Below are 21,230 nucleotides of genomic sequence, written 5' to 3'. Positions count from 1 at the left end.
ATATAATTTCTATCAATTATATAGCAAAGACATATGCCCAGTTTTACAAAGATTCATTGAGTATTTGTTTATATTCGATAATTTTGTCATAAGCATACTGAATATCATTCTTGAATCATATTTATAAGCTATGTTCATTTAATGACAATCAAAATCCAATTTCCACATCTTCAGCATAGAGCATAGTCAAGAATGAATAAGTTCTAGTGATATCGATATGGAAATCGAGTGATTGAATTGAGCAATATTTCATGAAACTTCTGTTAATATTGGGAAATTGTATCATAGCAATTAAAGATCAAGACAAACATGAACTGCACCATTCTTTGGAAAGTATTGGCAAATCCAAAAAAAATCATGTCTAATATCCATACTATACAATAGTTCAATTGTTCAATTAAACATAAAGATATAAAGGCTTAGTCCAATAGAAAAAGTAGTCCATGATATTTTGAATGAAGTTCAAGTAATACGAAAGATTTGATCTCAAAATCTTTTTTCAATACATTTTTACTCAAGTATTGTATTCCATATAAAGAGTGATTTCTGTGTAATGACCCATCAGGCAGGAAGTAGTGTAGCACCATATGAGGAGTCAGAAATGGGCACTAAAAATCTCTTTGGCCAACTTGTTTCCAACATGACTATAATTTCTAAACTCCTCAATCGATTTTGATGATATTTTGAGAGCTTATTGTCTTTGAGACACTTAAAGGAATGCCAAAGCGAAAATGAAGGAAAATACAGGACGGTACTCTATCGATCTTTCACTCTTTACGCCCGTGTTCCAAAACATCACAGTACATGAGAAAAGTTCATGATCAGTTTCGCTAAGTGGAAAAAATATGCTATGGAAATCAATAGTTAATTCGAATAGCACAAACTTTTTTATGGATTAGAGTCATCTGAAAAACTCCTATATTGCTCTGCCAGATGGGTCATTGGTCTGCAGCCATCCTTTATTACTTTCTACGTAACTAATTCTTTCAATATGAAGATTTGACTTATCAAAAACACGTCGATTTTTGATGTGAGATCAATTTATATTAATGCTCGTTTTGAAGGTCGAGGCATTAACTTTTATACTGATACTGACCTGAATTTGTAAAATAAATTGGTAACTCAAGATTCGTTCCAAGAAAAATAAAAGAGTAATATAACTTTTTGGAATTTTCAATTTTTAAAGTTATCTTGAAAAGAAATTACGACTTTCTATTCATTCTTTTACGGATTCTGAGGCATGTCGAAAGAACAATTTTATATTTTAAGAATTCAAAAATTATCGTGATATCATCATCAGTATCAAGTAAATCAGATTCCTCCTTCAAATTTTGTATTCGGTGTTGGTGATTCTGCGCACACAATAAGATGAGCTTCGCCTTACTTATTCAGCAGGGTGTAACTAGTACCCTCTATGAGCAATAGTAAAATGTACGATAAATCCTTATTTATCAAGCTGGAAAGCAATATATCATTTCAATTTCCGTAAAAAAAATTAAATTTCCAGTAACTGCAGTAATAACAATAATTGAAACAAAAAATGCTGTACAACAAAAAGTATACAAAAGTTTCATGATATCAAATGAATTTTGAAAAGACCCTTTTTTCAAATTCATTTTGAATCATGAATTCAAGAGTACAACTGAAAAGTTGTATTCTGCTTATAGTAGCGGAAAACCCATTGGCATATTTAGAATTTTCAGAGGGATTTCAAAATAACAAACCCATAATTTTGGAAATTTTTTTTTTTACTATAGAAACTATTAATTAAATCAACAAATCAATGTTAAGATTCTTCAATTATTGGCGGGTGTTATGCATCTGAATCAATTTCGTTTTTTTATTCGCCTGCTTTACTTCTGAAGGCATCCATTTATGATAATTTGGAATATTTTTCCAAAATATACGCTTTGATTGAAATTCGGTATATATATTATTTGGATGGGACATAGCGTGTATAGAGAGTGTTTTAAAAATATGAGGCATTAGGGTAAAATTTTACTGGTACCCTATTTATTTTAATTATTGAACAGATAGTACTACGGTCTTATAAATATACAATATTTGTGACCATAGAATGAAAAAGAAGAATTTACGCTCATCAAATAACGATTCACTATGAGCGAAATGCTTGACCCGACGGTCTGTCGGTCTTCTTACATTCATCCTACTCTGAGAGAAGACGTGAGCTGGTAGAAGGGACTGAAGGGGGAGTTTCTAATCGAAACTCTGGGTTCTTCAAGTTTACTCTTGCCTTTTTCTTCGTCAGAGCAACAACTTAAGTATGTTGTCATTTTGTTTTGTTTTAATTTTTAGCAAAATTTCATAGTGAGTGTTTAAAATGTAAGTATTTTTTTGTTTTTATATTATTAATAACTTTTACTGATATTTTAGATTATAATTTATACAGAACTTCAAGAGTTTTAGTTCTACAGTGATCCCAAAGTGAAGAGTGAAAAAGGTTGATGATCTTCGTTAAAAATGTAACATCCCAGCCCTGATGATTAGTACTGACGGTCGGTGGTGAATTGGTCGTTTGATGAGCACACATGTGAAACCACTGAATCCAACAACGTCCCCAACTGATTATCACTTCTACTATATTTTTTCATTGTTCGATTTTATGTTTTTTTTTTTAATCCCTCGATAATTGCTTTATCGAATTTCATAATTTCTCTAGTATTTCGTTTTATTAATTCGATGTTTTTGGCAACCTATTCGGGTCTTTGTGAATTTCAGCGCTTTCTCTTTGTTCGTTTAATCTCTTTCTGCCTCGCTTTCTTTGTCTAGTATTGTTTTTTATCAATTGCTTTTTTTACTTATGTATCTAAAAATTTTTCTTAATGCGCGAATAGTTTTCCTAAAAAATAGTAATATGGTTTGTGAAAAGGTGACTTTATTTAGATTCTCTTCATTCATACGGTTCTTCAAAATTGACAATTAACAACACGTGATACTGTCACTCGCACCACTTAGGTTTGCTCTGGCTAAGATGTTTTTAGACACCCTAGCAATGGCAGAAGAAAGAGCGCTCAATAAAGTTAGTGATGCTATCGAATTTGGAAGATACCTGCTTGTGCTTCAAAAGAGTTTTACTGACGTAGAAGAGTCATTGTAGAATGAAGATAACACAAATTGTTATCGTAAAAGTTAAGTTTAAACACAGAATTTCAACCTTGAAAATTCCATAGGCTACTTGGCGACGAATTTTTTTGAACGCTCATTAAATATCGGGGAGTCAATAGATTCCGGAATGCGGCAGTTTCTAATCAATTAGAATTCGTAATTATGTAATTATGATTTAATTTGCACGAAATGTGATTTATTGTGTGTTATCTTGATACTTTTCATCAGTGTCCGTCTTTTCAGATTCACCGCTGATTATGGATGCCCGTTATATGGTTGTTCAACGCTGCGGTAGATATCACCAGTCAGATGCAACCTTATTCGTTAATTTTTTCAGTTATGTGGATAATTTGTTAACCTTATTGTGATGATAGTATTATTTATACCTGTATTATTGGTGCTGGTACACACGGCCTATGTTTCACCGCGATTCAAAACACTAAAATTGTTCGAATCTTACGCGAAGGTTCCTCATTGCCAAAGTTGTCGAAGTATTCCGAACGAAATTGAGAGAAATTTTTTTTTTACCATTTAAGATGATTTATTGCAGTGAAAAGTGTGACATCATCCATTTTCAGAATTAGACGACTCCAGTATCAAAAATTTCTATCGATTTTTAAAAAAAATTAATCTAAATAAGAATAGTGAGGAAATTGCCTTGAAAGTTTTTTTTCTCATACTAGATGCCTCAAAACGTGTTTTTTTTCGTGCCCGGTTTCAAAGTTTCATATGATAATAGATCATTCCTTAGTATAGAAGGTGAGTTTTTTAGTAACAAATCGCTGACGAAAACGAGTTGGAAATAATGAACCAAATACTTATGCTCTGATTTTATGCTCGTGTGTATCTTCACTTACTAGGCCAAAAGAACATTTGACGGGATTTTCCTCATTGTATGGTATATTCCAACAAAATAAAGTGGTTTCCTAGCTGTCTTGTTTACTTTTCTCCTAAAAGAGCTGGGATTAAATACTTCTGGGAAAATCAGAGGACACAGGAATAAACTTCTACGATTTGCATGGGATCATATCAAGATTCAAGTTAACATTTTTAAATTTCAAGAGAGAAGTAGAAATTTTTAAGTTTCAGGATTCTTTTGGAAATTTTAGCATTTCAAGATTAAAGTAGAAATTTCAAGATTCAAGTAGAAATTTTAGAATTTCGAAATTCAACTAGATATTTTGAAATTTCGAGGTTCAAGTACAAATTTTTAAGTTTCAGGATTAAAGTAGACATTTTAAAATTTCAAGATTCAAGTAGAAATTTTGAAATTTCAAGATTCAAGTAGAAATTTTGAAGTTTTAGGATTCAAGTAGAAATTTTACAAGTTCAAGATTCAAGTGGAAATTTCAGAACTTCAAGAGACATTTCAGTCTCTTGAAATTTCTACTTGAATCTTGAACTTTTAGATTTTCTACTTGAATCCTGAAACTTCAAAATTTCTACTTGAATCTTGAAATTTTAAAATTTCGATTTGAATTTTGAAATTTCTACTTGAATCTTGAAATTTCAAGATTTATTTGCTTAACGGCACCATTTCATGCTGAAACTGAAAGTTAATCAAAGTAAAGGTAAGTGATGAGAATCAAAGAGGTAAGTTTTGTATAGGTCCATTTATTTTCTATTTTATTTTAAAATACAAAATGTTCACAGCCCAGAGGACCAAAGTTTGTCAACTTTTACAAATAATTATATAGTAAACTTGAAAATTCAATACATTTTATACATATCTACTAGTTTATACACAATAATATATTTACAATTGAATTAAATATTTTACTTATATAAACAACCTAATATTCACACAAAAATGTCACCTTGAAGATGATTGACTTGAAATACCCATTTGATTCCTTTGCTGCTTGTATTCTTTTAGCATACTGTCGAATGTTTGCTGTGGCCTACTTGCAAAAGGTTTATCCTCATATTCGAACCAAGATGGCATGTTGTCTGTAACAAAAAATAAGTACATTTAGTGGGCAATCAAATAAAAATACCCAACAAAAAAGATTAAGGATACCACAGGTGGGTTTCCAGGCTCACAGCAATTCTTTCATCTCGGTTAAATATTATAATGATTATTTTGAACATTAAGGCTTCGAGTTAGGTTTAGGTTTGAGTTCCACAAACTTTCAACTTTTTGGATTCCATAATGATTTTTTTTCAATAGCTCTTGTGATTTTGTTCCACATAATATTAGTTAAGTACAGTTCAGATAATAGGGTAAGGAGTAAATTTCTCTTGCATAAATGAAAAACGAGTGATATTTGCATCATATCAAATTTTTATTCATACTGCTCTTTTTTTTCCCACCCAAAATGATTTTAATGCTAAACCCTAATTTGTTGATGTAATAATATCAAATTTATTTGCATACTCAGATTAGTTCCCAAAATCAACGGCAAAACACGGTACATATGATTTAAAATGAAAAGGGAGAAGCAATCAACTTTCACATAGTTGGGAAATGATTAATATCATTTAGAAACTCTAAATTTCAAATTTGAATAAAAATAAACTTTTAAAGGTAAGTATTAACTGGAAACTCTTTAATTGAATCAAAGTTTTGAAAGATATGAATTGATTCATGCCCATCACATTTTATGGTGGGTTAACGCAGAGCCTAAGAACTATGAAATGAACCATCTCATTGGCAGATCGCATTCACGTGATCGCCGTCCATTTTTTAGGCATTAGGAACTCTGGATAAACCCACCATAATTTAATATGCGCTACCAGTATTCAAGAACGTCTACAGATAATGTTAGTTGCCAAACTACTACTACAATCATCTCCCCATTTTGAAGAGGTAAATTTTTGTGTGCTGAATTGTGCTGATTTCTAACGTTGGAATTTTTTCCTTATTTAGTGCGGTACTCAAAGATATTCCTTAAAATGTATGAGATACGCCGGCCCAGCTGTACAGGGTGGGCAAAATTCATTTACTGAGGGGATCTCGAGAACTATAGCAGCTAGAAGTGAAGAAATGAAGAAAAGAGGTTTCCCAGCACTTGTTTTTCCCACTCGAAAATGAGTGGAAGGACTTGTGACGTGAATATAATATTTCCAAAAAAATTTCCCGGAAAGCGCGATGAAGATAAGTTGGCTTAACACTTTCGTTTTTTTCCCAAAAAAAAAAGATTTCGGAAAAAATTCATCTCTGCACTTTCATTTCTTTTCACCGATTATTATTTTATACAATTCTTTCAAATTTATGCTGACTTGTGCCATTCGCGTTCCCAAAATTCAACGTTCAGACGAGACTATTGACAGTAAATCTGCAAATTTTTTCAAGTCCAAAAATCTCGCTAGTTAATCTAAATGAACTGCAGAACGAACGGACGATGACAAAATTATCATTGGTTCAGACTTTTTTGTATCAAGAACGCGAGTCAGACAATTTTTGACCAATCAAACCGAAAAAAAAAAAAAAAGATTGACTAGTGTCATCAAACAGACTTTCTCCCAAGAAAAAGCATCTTGATATTTCAAAACTGCCTCACACAATTTTTTTTATGTTTGTCCTATCAGATGATGAAAAATCAGTCATATGGTGGGCACCCAAACTGTATGCTCTAATGCGAAATTAGCCCCAGCCTCACCTAGCCCGCGGTATATTTAATTTCTCCCCATGAAAATATGGGGACAAAATACCATCTCCACCAGAAGAAGACAGAGAATCTATCAGAATTCCCCATACCATCTCAAGTTAACGAATTACAGCAACTACAGATAGTAACTAATCGAATACATACCTAGATCGGAGTAGTGCTCATTACAGAACTCTCTTCTTCCACCAAAGCACATCTGGAAATGAGGTCCATCTGGATAATCCCTTTTGTACAGTTGCAAAGCATCGAAAGCTGCCATACTGTCAGAGAAAGTAACGAAAGCGAAATTTCTGAAAAAGAAACAATTTGATGTTGAAAAAAATCGAAAAATAAGGGCAAATACTTTGTTGAGCTAATTTTTTTAAATGACCACTTTTGAATAGGTCCATTAATGCTAGTTTTAAGTGAAAATCAAGGAGAACTTACTCGCTTTGAGGTCCATTGCTAGTCCTCCTCCTCTTCTCTCGCCTATGATATATCTTCACCCTTTTGATGTGTCCGTATCTGATGAATAACCTCGTTAACGTTTCTTCGTCGTGCTCTTCGGTGATATCGCCCAGGAACACTATACATCTGTTTATAGCGTCCTGTCTGAACTCATCGTGTTCCGCCTTAGACCTAAACGTTGTCGGTAATTCAATATTGGGATTGTATAGATGTAACGGAGATCTCGAACGAGTCCTAGACCTATAGTGTCTGAAAAGAGAAGCATTATTAGCATCGAAATGATTTAATCCAATTTTATTTCGCATTTCAACGTCTGTGGCAGATACTTACTTCGAGGAAGATCTGGATCTTTTGGTCGATCTTGAATGTTTGGAGCTCCTTGAATCCACACTGTAATAAGAGATAAACAAATTAATAATGCTGCAACAAATCCAATAAAACACGAATAATCTGTTAAATGAGATGACAAATCTAAAAAAAGTCATGTATCATACCTATATCTGTCGTAATCCTCATCGGAACTAACACTTGAGATGCTCAAACTCCTTTTTCTGGGCCTACTCTCCATCAAAGAAATAGTAGTCTGCACTCCCATACTGCACATTTCAGGCTTCTTCTCGTCTTTTTTTACGTATCTGATCACTTTATGTTCACGTATAACACCGTCCGGAGTTCCTTCAGGTTCGATTTTATTGTTCAAAGTTTCCTTAAAACAATTTATGAACGAATTTTGACTGATGACGGCGTTGGATTTCTCGAGGATTGGATTGATGCCAGCTAATGTATCGAGGGCTTTCTCATCAACTAAACAGGCGCTGACCGCTGCATCGAATGTCTCTATCACTAACAAATCATCCGGAACTTGCGGGTGGATAACCAACCCCATTTTTTTGACCCATTCTTCGTGGGAGCTGCTGTCAGACTTTCGGCTACGATTTTCAGAAGGAGCGTTGCTCTTAGCCGGTACACCTTTTTTCTTTATGTAGTCCTCGTATTTCCATATCTTTTTGGTGACTTTATCTGACGGTTCCGCTTTAACCTCCTGTTTGATGGATTCTTTGACAATGTCTTTCGATTCTTCCACCCTTTCATTCGGAACTTCCATTTTGACTTTGTTATTTGAAATCCTGTTGCACAGTACTTTTCCGTTTGCCCCCTTCAAATTCCATTCGTTGGTCTGAATTTGTCCTGGCTCAACTTTAGGCTCAATTTTGACGATCGAGTGCGAATTTTCCTTCTCGTGCATGTTCGGGTTGACGATCCTTCTGTGATAACTGTGGTCTAAATTGATGTGTTGCCACATTTGCTGAAATACAAAAATATCAGATTAGAGACTTGGATTTTTCCAAAAAATGCATTCGACTAGTTCTACTTTCAGCAGTAAAAAGCACTCAACAATTGAGAGATCCTGTATAGATTTCGGTATTCGTAAAAAAACGTCAAATTCAAAACGACTTACCCTTTCTATTTTTTGATGTGACTGAACACATGCCTGTACGACTGGTTTGATTGGAACGAGCTTGGGTGGAGATAACCTTTTGCCACCCATAGGCCTGGCAGTTTTCGCAGAAAAACTTTCAGCTCTCGATGTTGGATGATGATTACTGATGGGTCTTGGTGGAACTGCAGACGATCCATTAATCACAGGCTTCTGAGCCATTTTTCCACTTCCAATGGGAGCCCTAGATTGCATTGAAGTAGAGCTAGAAGAACTACGATTGATGGGTTTCTGAGCTGCAGGTACAGCGGAAGGTTTATTGATTGCTGGCTTCTGGGCAAGGTTGTTTGAAATTGGTTGGATAGCCAAAGAACTGGCAAGTCTTGATTTCACTGAACCGTTTGTTTGTGTTGAGCTGTTGTTAGATGTTCCAACAGGCTTCTTGGATGGATCGTTGGTCGAATCCGATTTGGGGGATGCGGATTTACTCGAATTGTTGGCGGAAACTCGAGGCTTAGAACTTTTCTTCTTATCGTAACCGAAATTCCCAAACAGATGTGGATCCTCCAATAGAACCACTTTGCGAGGTTTGATCCCCTCTTTTATTTTTCCAATCAGTTCTTTAGGCACTTCCACTTTAGCTTCCGGACTAGCTTGCTTACAGTTCACCTTCACACTCTCTGCTTTTGGATTTTTCATCTCCCGGTTTTTATCTCTACCCTGTTTGTCATGGCTGTTATGTATCTTCTTTGTCGATTGTGCATTGACTTCTTCAGATTTCTTCTTTTTCAAATCATGTGTATCGTTCGATTTTGAAGAATTCAATTTTTCACTAGGTTTTGAACACTCTGGTTTCGGCAATCTTTTTCCTTCACTTTTGTGGGAAACACTATTGTGACTTGGTTTTTTCTCCAAACAACTATTTTTCATTTTCTCGAACATTTTCTCAGACAGTTTGGCCAAACGACCTTTTTCAGGTCTGGTGATGGTCTCCTTCAATTTATGCTTCTTCAGCTTATGGCTCGATTTGTCCTTCTTGATTCCGGAAACATTTTCCTTTGGACTCTTTTTTATTTTTTTGGTGCTACCTTCTCTGCTTTGATTCAATTCGAACTGTTCCAAAAGGCTGTTCACATCGTTGGCTTCGATCACAGGTTCATCCTCTTTGGTCACAGTCACAATATCGATTTCCTTGTCTTCGTCGTCATTGTCGATAATATATTTTTGGGCTTTCCAATCGATCCTCTTTCGTCCCGCTACTTTAGGATTGAAGAGGACGTTAGGGGCTGTTCGTTTGTAGGCTTCGATTTTGGGTTGATGCATTTGTGGCTCGGTTTTCACATTTTGTGTGATCATTTGTTGGATATCTTCAGCAATTGTACCTGCTCCACACAAACTGGTATTTTGAGTATCTTCATCATGCTTTTGGTTGACCATCTGGAGAGTTGCCTGATCATTCATGCATTCCGTAACTATATCACTCAAACCATCACGCTCCAAGATACTGCTTATATCTTCTAAACTTGGTAAAACCTGAAAATGATGGCAAATTAATATCTTCTTATATCAATAAAAAATAACACATGGAGATGTAACAAATGATATCAGTCTCAAGACAGAAATTATAATAAACCACATCCCGTCTCTAAAGGTTTAACCACAATCAAAAAAGACCTGATAGATTGAAATTAATTGCCATTCAATTAGGAATTGATTTGAATTCCTTCAATAAACATATAATACCCCGGTATACTATACAGGGTGTCTCACTGGCAGTGCTCATTAGAAGTTTACAGAGAAATGTAATTAATATCTCTGTAATGAAGAACATTCACCACTACACTCAAAAATTATGAATATAAATTTCGTTATAGAGTGAATAATATAACCAGCAGTTTTGAAACTAACAAAAATTGAAATCTACATCTAAATAATGCAGGGTAGCTTGATGGTAGGGGATAGTAAAAATGGTATTTGTTACATCCCCAACATCTCATAGAATAAAAGAGAAATTTCTTACTTCTTCAATGTGATCTACATCAGAATGAATCACATTGGATGAGTTTAGTTGTTTATCTACGTGTCTATCTACATTAGTTTCCTGAAATATCAAATATATAATTGCAGTTGGAGTAACACTTAACAAGGAAAATAATTATAAAGAACCAAAAGAATATGGAGATTTCCAAACATTGATTAAATGGATAACAAATTTATCTACTAAGACTATTATGTTCGTTGACATTATTAGTAATAACTAAATGAAAACTAAACTAAAATAATATATATCGTGACTTATTTTTGATAAATTCCCATAGTAATATATAGGAAAATATGAACTAAAAAATATAGACTACTAAATAACTTTAAATAATAATATAAAGTTGACTTACATCACTAAAATTTCCCATAGCATCAAGAAAACTATCATCTTTAAAAACCTTTCTATAGCTGGCTTCCAAAGTTTCTGATTGATCCATAATCTGCTGTAAGAGTAATATTGTTAGAAATATCCTCGAAAAAATAGACAATTAACACTTACCTCATTGAACGTGTCGCTTACGGCACTAAAATTTACTTTATCACAGATAGGGCTTAATAATGGTTTCCTTGGCTCTATATCTTCCGAAAAATATCCCATTGCATTATAATTTATGGTATCACAGAGATTATCCAATTGCAGAGGTAGTGTTTGTTGCTGATTCAAATGATTGTTCTCATCAAAAAATGACAAACTGCTAAAATCCTCTGGCATCCCATTTTCATTTAGCTGAAAATTGAAAATGTTAGTTCGGTATGAATTTTTTAAGAGTTTCTTCGAATATGAATTATTGAAATGCTGTCAAAAAGTTATATTGAAATTCAATGAAGTAATAAAATTCACTTACGTATGTGGGGTAAGTTCCTGGGCAATAATTTAAGAATTCGGTATCACTTTGATAACTTATTATATCTTCTAGGGAGGTTCTGAAAAGAAAATAAACATTATTTTGAATCCAAAAGGAGTTTCGAAACTTGGATGCAGTATACTCTTCATTTTCCACATGCATTAAACTGCGAGCAACAGAAATTTCCATTATTTTTGTTCATAAATATACTAACCCTGGACTAAAATTTTCAAGTGGAGATGCACTGGATGCACTGGATCCACTTGGGGAATCAGACTCATCCTGCTGGAATAAAAATAAGATATTAGTAATGATAACATAAGAGAATTTTACGTTTACTCACATCCGTATATAAGCGATTTGACAATATTAGGGTTTCCATCCTGTATTATTTTTCTTCAAAAAAACACTGAAAGAAAAAAGGCATTTTAAGATCCAAAATATAAACACATTCACTCAATTTATCGAAAAATACTCGAATAACAGTATTTAAATATTTTGAGGTTATAGTAGAAAGCGTGCATATTTTGAGCCGAGAAACTTGTGTTAGCTATTGAAACTCCCAAAAACCCATTGCAGGCAATTCTTTTATGTTTATGTTTCTCCATAACATACACTTCACTTGTCATGAACCCTTACTTTTTGAATTTTGAAAATTTTCATTCATGAACAAACACGTGAACCTAAACATCGAGTACTTTCATCCAATACTGTGGAGATCGTGGCGGCAATGTGGAAAACGTGATGCGCAACCAGTGGCGGCGCAGTTGTACCTGTCATTTTTGCCATTTTATCCGCATTGCACGGAGATTTAATTTTCTGAATGAAATTTAAACGAATAAAAAGATTGAAACTTTTTCATGTGGTCTCGAAAATTTTCGATGTTAAGTTCTGTTCATCCCGAGGAATTTTTTCACCAAAATTTACAACCGTCGTATATTTAAGCCATTAGTCATTAGATAAAAGGGGTATTTGGTTTGTTGACATTTTAAAAATATTGAGTAGAGGTCTAATGAGAACACTGCTCACAAATCTGGATATAAGGTTTTCATTTTAATGTAAATATAGTATAAAAAGTAATGGTTCAGTCAAGTTTATGCATGAAGAACAAAAAAAGTTTAACCGTTTGCGTTCTTACTTGAGATCAATACTTTTCTTGGAATCTGCCAAAGTTGGCTTAAGCTATTTTACGACGGCAATGTCAGGTAAAGAGATGCGACTTAACTACGCCGTAAGAGTTTTGTTTAGAAAATTTGCATCTGGAACCTTTTTGAGAAGTCGGGTTTTATGACATTGAGTCAGCTGAACAGGTAGAATATTTTCGAAATTGAAGTTAAACAACCGCTAGAGACAAATAGCTTCAACGTAATTTCTATAGTTTATAAGCAAAGTCCGCATTTGATTCATATCTGAATAAGAATTTTTCAAGCAATGATCTTAGGAAATGAAGCGAAACATTAGCACCATGAGAATTTTTTAAACAAATAACATCAAAAACATTTCGCCAAACAGGTTAGGATAATATAAATCATCACAAAGAAGAATTGGAGGGATGCGATGTATTAAAAGTTTGATAACATTTCACTGAGATAAAATATGCATCTACTATAACTCGCGGAAGGGTGAATACATTGAAAATTATTATATTATTTCAGGATTATGATTTCAGAAGACGCGAATCATCTGATAATTTCAATTGAAGAAAAATTGAATAAGTACCTGTCGTAGATGTCAAAAAAATTGAAAGGAATGATTCCTTATGGTTTGGTAACATATTTGATCGAAATGATGAATTACGATACTTCATATTTCAAAAATTTTCAAGCTATGTTTTCAAGACATACGTTGTATAAAATTCAAAATAAATTCTGAAAGAGAATAATATTCAAAAATTTGGGCAATACCAAATGTGAACTTTTGCAAAGTTAGATGAGAGTGTAAATGAACCGAGTTTCTATATTAGGTATCCCACGAAAACTTCATATTTCGATAAAATATGTTAGTCTATGTGTAATGAAACTCACCTCTTTCATGAATTCTGCTAAATGTATCCAATGGGAAAAATAATCCAAAGCTGCGTTGAAAAACACAATTTCACAAAATCCTTGTCACACAGTTGTAACTTATTCGAAACCGAAGGTCTACAACTCACTAGACTTCACTGTATATTAACCACTCGAAGTTTTTCGAAATCACAGAACACTTAAAGGCACTAGGTAGGTACTTGCGTCGTAAACGAAGTGGCTCTAACTACCTTAAGTACTCCCAGGTATCTCCTTTTATAAGTGAGGGCCAGCAGGGCTAGCTTAGCGGGAAGGGGTAGTTTTCGATATCTAACCACCCTCTCATTGGTCAGGTAGTTTGGGCACGCCCCAACTTACCCCCTTCTAGTTGCTCACTTATCACCACTAATGATTTTTGCATATCTTGAGTACATATTTTTCTAGTATGTAAATGATTTTATAATTAGTTTTGATTCTTTAAACTAGAACAAATTTCTTCAAAGTGAATCTATACTCGTACACATTTTTATTGATCAGTGAAAAAATAGAATGATGAAGATTTTAATGAAAAAGATTAGGTATAATGAACAAGAATAGCGAAAATTTATCAAATTAGCTGTGAACACGCATGATATTGATAAAATTATTAGGCATAATCGAACAATCAAAGTAGTAAACCCAGAAAAAACGAGTCAGTCAACTGTTCTTTTGTTTTTACTGAGATACAAGTAACCAACTTCTTCAAAACCTTTTCAGAGATTCATAGAATTTAAGAATAAGAATGTATCAGACGAAAAATTATACAGAAAAATATTTCCGAAACTATTGCAGCATGGTATGTCGTGTATGAGAAAAAATCTGTAGCATCCTTTGCACTAATTTACTTATCCGATCTTCACTAAAATTAGACGTTAGTTTCGCTTTTATCGAGATTCGATTGTAAATAGCGAGAGTGAAAATAATTAATTAGAATAATTTATTTGCGTCGCTATAATTCTTTCTTGAATCGAAGTTGCAAGATCGTTTCTCTGTTGTCATCAACATTAGCGAGTCCTTTTTCATTCCATTTGCGAAATTTTGCGAATCGATCTACCTCTTTCTAAGAATTTTAGGGGGGTCTAACCCCTTGCTCATTTTTGACCCAAGAAATCGATATTTTCAAAATGAGTTTCCGTGATAGGACAAAAGCCTTATCAACGCTGATTACGAAACCGAAAATCCCAATTGGATCAGACGAATATAACAGGAGATATCGCAGATTGAAATTTGTGTCGGTATAATTCTTTCTTGAATCGAAGTTGCTAGATCGTTTCTCTATTGTCATCAACATCAGCGAGACCTTTTTCGTTCCATTTGCGAAATTTTGCGAATCGATCTACCTCTTTCTAAGAATTCTGGTAGCTTAGTCGGCTGGGTAGACTAATGTCGTCAGTCGGCTTTGTTAAAAATGACAGTTAACAGCAATTTGAATCGATATTTTGGGGATAACAATATAATATCTCTTTTAGCCGACAAATAACTGCTTCTAAAGTCACTTATTTGTATGTGAAGTCATTCTGTAAGGTTTATTTATGGTATGCTTTCAGGTAGGTAGGTACGTTAATAAACAGTTCATCAAATTCCGTTTAAATTTACATTTATCCTGAAATCCCAAGATAAGAAGCAGAATAATACGAAAATAATTTTTGCCTACCTATTCAGCAAAAAAATCTCAGAATCGATTCTCGGAAGAATAAAAATTAGACTAGTGGACGTTTACTAAGAATTGTGTTGTGTTGCTCATATCTGACTTAACAAATATTCAGCGTATTCGAAAACGTATATTTCTATACCAAACTTTCGGATCCCCAAAACTGTTCACGGAGAAATCGTATTTTTGATCCACATTTCATTTTTGGGTTCATTTTTAGGGATCTCAATGCGCATTTCTCTATTGAATCAAGAACTGTTTGGTTTTCTGGAATCTACAAAAAGAAATTCTATACATTCCATATCCTAGTCAAAAAATCATAGTTGGACGGGATACATACACTAAAAGAGCAATCTGTTTGGTGGGAAATCCCGACATTTTATCCAAGCCGTTAGATCTTGAGGAAGTTTTAATTGCACCCTTTTTTGGGAATTTTTCGAAGGTCAATTTGCGAGTAGTTTTTCTTCCAGAAAAATTATCGTAGATATAAATGTGATACATATTCTGAAAGAGCAACTCTTCTAGTAATAAATCTGAGAAATTCAATCATCTCGTCGCAACCGTTCGGTCTTGACGAATCCTCAAGTGAAATTTGAATTTTTGAAAAATGCCATTTCAAAGATGAAAATCTAACCGAAGGGAGATAGGCTTTCGAAGTTGCTCGCAATAGATTCAGCGTGTTCGGAAACCTATATTTTCATGCCAAAATTTCAAATATCTGGCCCAGTTTAGGAGAAAATAAGTTTTTTTGTTTTTCCACCTTTCATTTTCGAGTTGACTTCGAAGAGCTCTCTGAGGTGCAATTCTCTATTGAATCATCAACTGTTAGGTTTTTTAGAATCTTCAAAACAAATTCTATGCACTCCATATCCTAAGACAGTATCAGAACATCCTGATTTTTAGACAGAGGAGCGAATAGGTCATTTTAGGGGGGTCTAACCCCTTGCTCATTTTTGACCCAAAAAATCGAGATTTTCGAAATTAAGTTTTTGTGCTAGGATGAAAGCCTCATCAACGCTGATTACGAAACCGAAAATCCCAATTGGATCAGACGAATATAACAGGAGATATCGCAGATTGAAATTTGCAATTTTTGAAAAATGCCATTTTCAAGATGAAAATCTAAACGGAAGGAGATAGGCTTTCGAAATTACATGCAATAGATTGGGCGTATTCGAAAACCTATATTTTCATACCAAACTTTCAGATATCTGACACTGTTTAGAAAAAATTCGAATTTTTTATTTTTCCATTTTTCATTTTCAAGTTCACTTTGAAGTGCTCTCTGGAGTGCAATTCTCTATGGAATCATCAACTATTTGGTTTGATGGAATCAACAAAGTGAGTATTATACACTCCATATCCTAAGACAGTAGTAGGACACCCTGATTTTCAGGCAGAGGAGCGAATATGTCATTTTAGGGGGGTCTAACCCCTTGCTCATTTTTGACCCAAAAAATCGAGATTTTCGAAATTGAGTTTTTATGCTAGGATAAAGGCCTCATCAATGCTGATTACGAAACCGAAAATCCCAATTGGATCAGACGAATATAACCGGAGATATCGCAGATTGAAATTTGCAATTTTTGAAAAATGCCATTTTCAGGACGAAAATCTAAACGGAGGCAGATAGGCTTTCGAAAATGCTTGCAATAGATTGAGCGTATTCGAAAACCTATATTTTCATACCAAACTTTCAGATATCTGACACTGTTTAGAAAAAATTCGAATTTTTTATTTTTCCATTTTTCATTTTCAAGTTCACTTTGAAGTGCTCTCTGGAGTCCAATTCTCTACAGAATCATCAACTGTTTGGTTTGGTGGAATCAACAAAGTGAGTATTATACACTCCATATCCTAAGACAGTAGTAGGACACCCTGATTTTCAGGCAGAGGAGCGAATAGGTCATTTTAGGGGGGTCTAACCCCTTGCTCATTTTTGACCCAAAAAATCAAGATTTTCGAAATTGAGTTTTTATGCTTGGATAAAAGCCTCATCAATGCTGATTACGAAACCGAAAATCCCAATTGGATCAGACGAATATAACAGGAGATATCGCAGATTGAAATTTGCAATTTTTGAAAAATACCATTTTCAAGATGAAAATCTGAACGGAGGGAGATAGGCTCTCAAAAATACTTGCAATAGATTGAGCGTATTCGAAAACCTATATTTTCTCACCAAACGTTCAGATATCTGACACTGTTTAGAAAAAATTCGAATTTTTTATTTTTCCATTTTTCATTTTCCAGTTCATTTTGAAGTGCTCTCTGGAGTGCAATTCTCTACAGAATCATCAACTGTTTGGTTTGGTGGAATCATCAAAGTGAGTATTGTACACTCCATATCCTAAGACAGTATTAGGACACCCTGATTTTCAGGCAGAGGAGCGAATAGGTCATTTTAGGGGGGTCTAACCCCTTGCTCATTTTTGACCCAAAAAATCGAGATTTTCGAAATTGAGTTTTTGTGCTAGGATAAAAGCCTTATCAACGCTGATTACGAAACCGGAAATCCCAATTGGATCAGACGAATATTACAGGAGATATCGCAGATTGAAATTTGCAATTTTTGAAAAAATGCCATTTCAGAGGTGAAAATCTAAACGGAGGGAGATAGGCTTTCGAAAAGGCTTCCAATAGATTGAGCGTATTCGAAAACCTTTATTTTCATACCAAACATTCAGATATCTGACACTGTTTAGAAAAAAATCGAATTTATTGTTTTTCCATTTTTCATTTTCCAGTTCACTTTGAAGTGCTCTCTGGAGTGCAATTCTCTATGGAATCATCAACTATTTGGTTTGGTGGAATCAACAAAGTGAGTATTATACACTCCATATCCTAAGACAGTAGTAGGACACCATGATTTTCAGGCAGAGGAGCAAATAGGTCATTTTAGGGGGGTCTAACCCCTTGCTCATTTTTGACCCAAAAAATCGAGATTTTCGAAATTGAGTTTTTGTGCTAGGGTGAAAGCCTTATCAACGCTGATTACGAAACCGGAAATCCCAATTGGATCAGACGAATATAACAGGAGATATCGCAGATTGAAATTTGCAATTTTTGAAAAAATGCCATTTCCAAGGTGAAAATCTAAACGGAAGGAGATAGGCATTCGAAAATGCTTGCAATAGATTGAGCGTATTCGAAAACCTATATTTTCATACCAAACTTTCAGATATTTGACACTGTTTAGAAAAAAATCGAATTTATTGTTTTTCCATTTTTCATTTTCCAGTTCACTTTGAAGTGCTCACTGGAGTGCAATTCTCTATGGAATCATCAACTATTTGGTTTGATGGAATCAACAAAGTGAGTATTATACACTCCATATCCTAAGACGGTAGTAGGACACCCTGATTTTCAGGCAGAGGAGCGAATATGTCATTTTAGGGGGGTCTAACCCCTTGCTCATTTTTGACCCAAAAAATCGAGATTTTCGAAATTGAGTTTTTATGCTAGGATAAAAGCCTCATCAATGCTGATTACGAAACCGGAAATCCCAATTGGATCAGACGAATACAACAGGAGATATCGCAGATTGAAATTTGCAATTTTTGAAAAAATGCCATTTCCAAGGTGAAAATCTAAACGGAGGGAGATAGGCTTTCGAAAATGCTTGCAATAGATTGAGCGTATTCGAAAACCTATATTTTCATACCAAACTTTCAGATATCTGACACTGTTTAGAAAAAATTCGAATTTTTTATTTTTCCATTTTTCATTTTCAAGTTCACTTTGAAGTGCTCTCTGGAGTCCAATTCTCTACAGAATCATCAACTGTTTGGTTTGGTGGAATCAACAAAGTGAGTATTATACACTCCATATCCTAAGACAGTAGTAGGACACCCTGATTTTCAGGCAGAGGAGCGAATAGGTCATTTTAGGGGGGTCTAACCCCTTGCTCATTTTTGACCCAAAAAATCGAGATTTTCGAAATTGAGTTTTTGTGCTAGGATAAAAGCCTTATCAACGCTGATTACGAAACCGGAAATTCCAATTGGATCAGACGAATATAACAGGAGATATCGCAGATTGAAATTTGCAATTTTTGAAAAAATGCCATTTCCAAGGTGAAAATCTAAACGAAGGGAGATAGGCTTTCGAAAATGCTTGCAATAGATTGAGCGTATTCGAAAACCTATATTTTCATACCAAACATTCAGATATCTGACACTGTTTAGAAAAAAATCGAATTTATTGTTTTTCCATTTTTCATTTTCCAGTTCATTTTGAAGTGCTCTCTGGAGTGCAATTCTCTACAGAATCATCAACTGTTTGGTTTGGTGGAATCATCAAAGTGAGTATTGTACACTCCATATCCTAAGACAGTATTAGGACACCCTGATTTTCAGGCAGAGGAGCGAATAGGTCATTTTAGGGGGGTCTAACCCCTTGCTCATTTTTGACCCAAAAAATCGAGATTTTCGAAATTGAGTTTTTGTGCTAGGATAAAAGCCTTATCAACGCTGATTACGAAACCGGAAATCCCAATTGGATCAGACGAATATTACAGGAGATATCGCAGATTGAAATTTGCAATTTTTGAAAAAATGCCATTTCAGAGGTGAAAATCTAAACGGAGGGAGATAGGCTTTCGAAAAGGCTTCCAATAGATTGAGCGTATTCAAAAACCTTTATTTTCATACCAAACTTTCAGATATCTGACACTGTTTAGAAAAAAATCGAATTTATTGTTTTTCCATTTTTCATTTTCCAGTTCACTTTGAAGTGCTCTCTGGAGTGCAATTCTCTATGGAATCATCAACTATTTGGTTTGGTGGAATCAACAAAGTGAGTATTATACACTCCATATCCTAAGACAGTAGTAGGACACCATGATTTTCAGGCAGAGGAGCAAATAGGTCATTTTAGGGGGGTCTAACCCCTTGCTCATTTTTGACCCAAAAAATCGAGATTTTCGAAATTGAGTTTTTGTGCTAGGGTGAAAGCCTTATCAACGCTGATTACGAAACCGGAAATCCCAATTGGATCAGACGAATATAACAGGAGATATCGCAGATTGAAATTTGCAATTTTTGAAAAAATGCCATTTCCAAGGTGAAAATCTAAACGGAAGGAGATAGGCATTCGAAAATGCTTGCAATAGATTGAGCGTATTCGAAAACCTATATTTTCATACCAAACTTTCAGATATTTGACACTGTTTAGAAAAAAATCGAATTTATTGTTTTTCCATTTTTCATTTTCCAGTTCACTTTGAAGTGCTCTCTGGAGTGCAATTCTCTATGGAATCATCAACTATTTGGTTTGATGGAATCAACAAAGTGAGTATTATACACTCCATATCCTAAGACAGTAGTAGGACACCCTGATTTTCAGGCAGAGGAGCGAATATGTCATTTTAGGGGGGTCTAACCCCTTGCTCATTTTTGACCCAAAAAATCGAGATTTTCGAAATTGAGTTTTTATGCTAGGATAAAAGCCTCATCAATGCTGATTACGAAACCGGAAATCCCAATTGGATCAGACGAATATAACAGGAGATATCGCAGATTGAAATTTGCAATTTTTGAAAAAATGCCATTTCCAAGGTGAAAATCTAAACGGAGGGAGATAGGCTTTCGAAAATGCTTGCAATAGATTGAGCGTATTCGAAAACCTATATTTTCATACCAAACTTTCAGATATCTGACACTGTTTAGAAAAAATTCGAATTTTTTATTTTTCCATTTTTCATTTTCAAGTTCACTTTGAAGTGCTCTCTGGAGTCCAATTCTCTACAGAATCATCAACTGTTTGGTTTGGTGGAATCAACAAAGTGAGTATTATACACTCCATATCCTAAGACAGTAGTAGGACACCCTGATTTTCAGGCAGAGGAGCGAATAGGTCATTTTAGGGGGGTCTAACCCCTTGCTCATTTTTGACCCAAAAAATCGAGATTTTCGAAATTGAGTTTTTGTGCTAGGATAAAAGCCTTATCAACGCTGATTACGAAACCGGAAATTCCAATTGGATCAGACGAATATAACAGGAGATATCGCAGATTGAAATTTGCAA

General features: G+C 34.4%; 1 protein-coding gene across 3 annotated transcripts; it reads right to left on the bottom strand.

Moving 5' to 3' along the window:
• Nucleotides 1-4,724: 4,724 nt before the first annotated feature.
• LOC123313621 lies at nucleotides 4,725-12,252 on the bottom strand. Of its 3 annotated transcripts, none has more exons than XM_044898579.1 (13): nucleotides 12,150-12,252; nucleotides 11,854-11,919; nucleotides 11,725-11,795; nucleotides 11,511-11,589; nucleotides 11,165-11,392; nucleotides 11,016-11,108; nucleotides 10,643-10,723; nucleotides 8,644-10,155; nucleotides 7,679-8,490; nucleotides 7,515-7,574; nucleotides 7,164-7,433; nucleotides 6,882-7,027; nucleotides 4,725-5,076 (listed from the first exon to the last, which is right to left on the bottom strand). In XM_044898579.1, the coding sequence occupies exons 2-13, from the start codon at nucleotides 11,890-11,892 to the stop codon at nucleotides 4,940-4,942; spliced, it is 3,528 nt and encodes a 1,175-aa protein (XP_044754514.1). In that variant the 5' UTR covers nucleotides 11,893-11,919; nucleotides 12,150-12,252; the 3' UTR covers nucleotides 4,725-4,939. The 3 variants fall into 3 exon arrangements, with proteins under 3 accessions (XP_044754514.1, XP_044754515.1, XP_044754516.1); XM_044898580.1 differs by having other exon boundaries at nucleotides 11,016-11,105; XM_044898581.1 differs by having other exon boundaries at nucleotides 11,725-11,792.
• Nucleotides 12,253-21,230: the final 8,978 nt, after the last annotated feature.

This window comes from Coccinella septempunctata, chromosome 5 (assembly GCF_907165205.1).
Source record: "Coccinella septempunctata chromosome 5, icCocSept1.1, whole genome shotgun sequence".
Lineage (NCBI taxonomy): Eukaryota > Metazoa > Arthropoda > Insecta > Coleoptera > Coccinellidae > Coccinella > Coccinella septempunctata.
Note: the sequence above shows the minus strand (reverse complement) of the source record. Positions and strands in the feature narration are given on the sequence as shown.

Coding starts and splice junctions, on each gene's coding strand:
- LOC123313621 (XM_044898579.1), bottom strand. CDS start 11,892: ATGGAAACCCTAATATTGTCAAATCGCTTATATACGGAT. Junction 10,724..11,015: donor CTATGGGAAATTTTAGTGAT/GTAAGTCAACTT, acceptor TTGATATTTCAG/GAAACTAATGTAGATAGACA. Junction 8,491..8,643: donor CACATCAAAAAATAGAAAGG/GTAAGTCGTTTT, acceptor TTTGTATTTCAG/CAAATGTGGCAACACATCAA.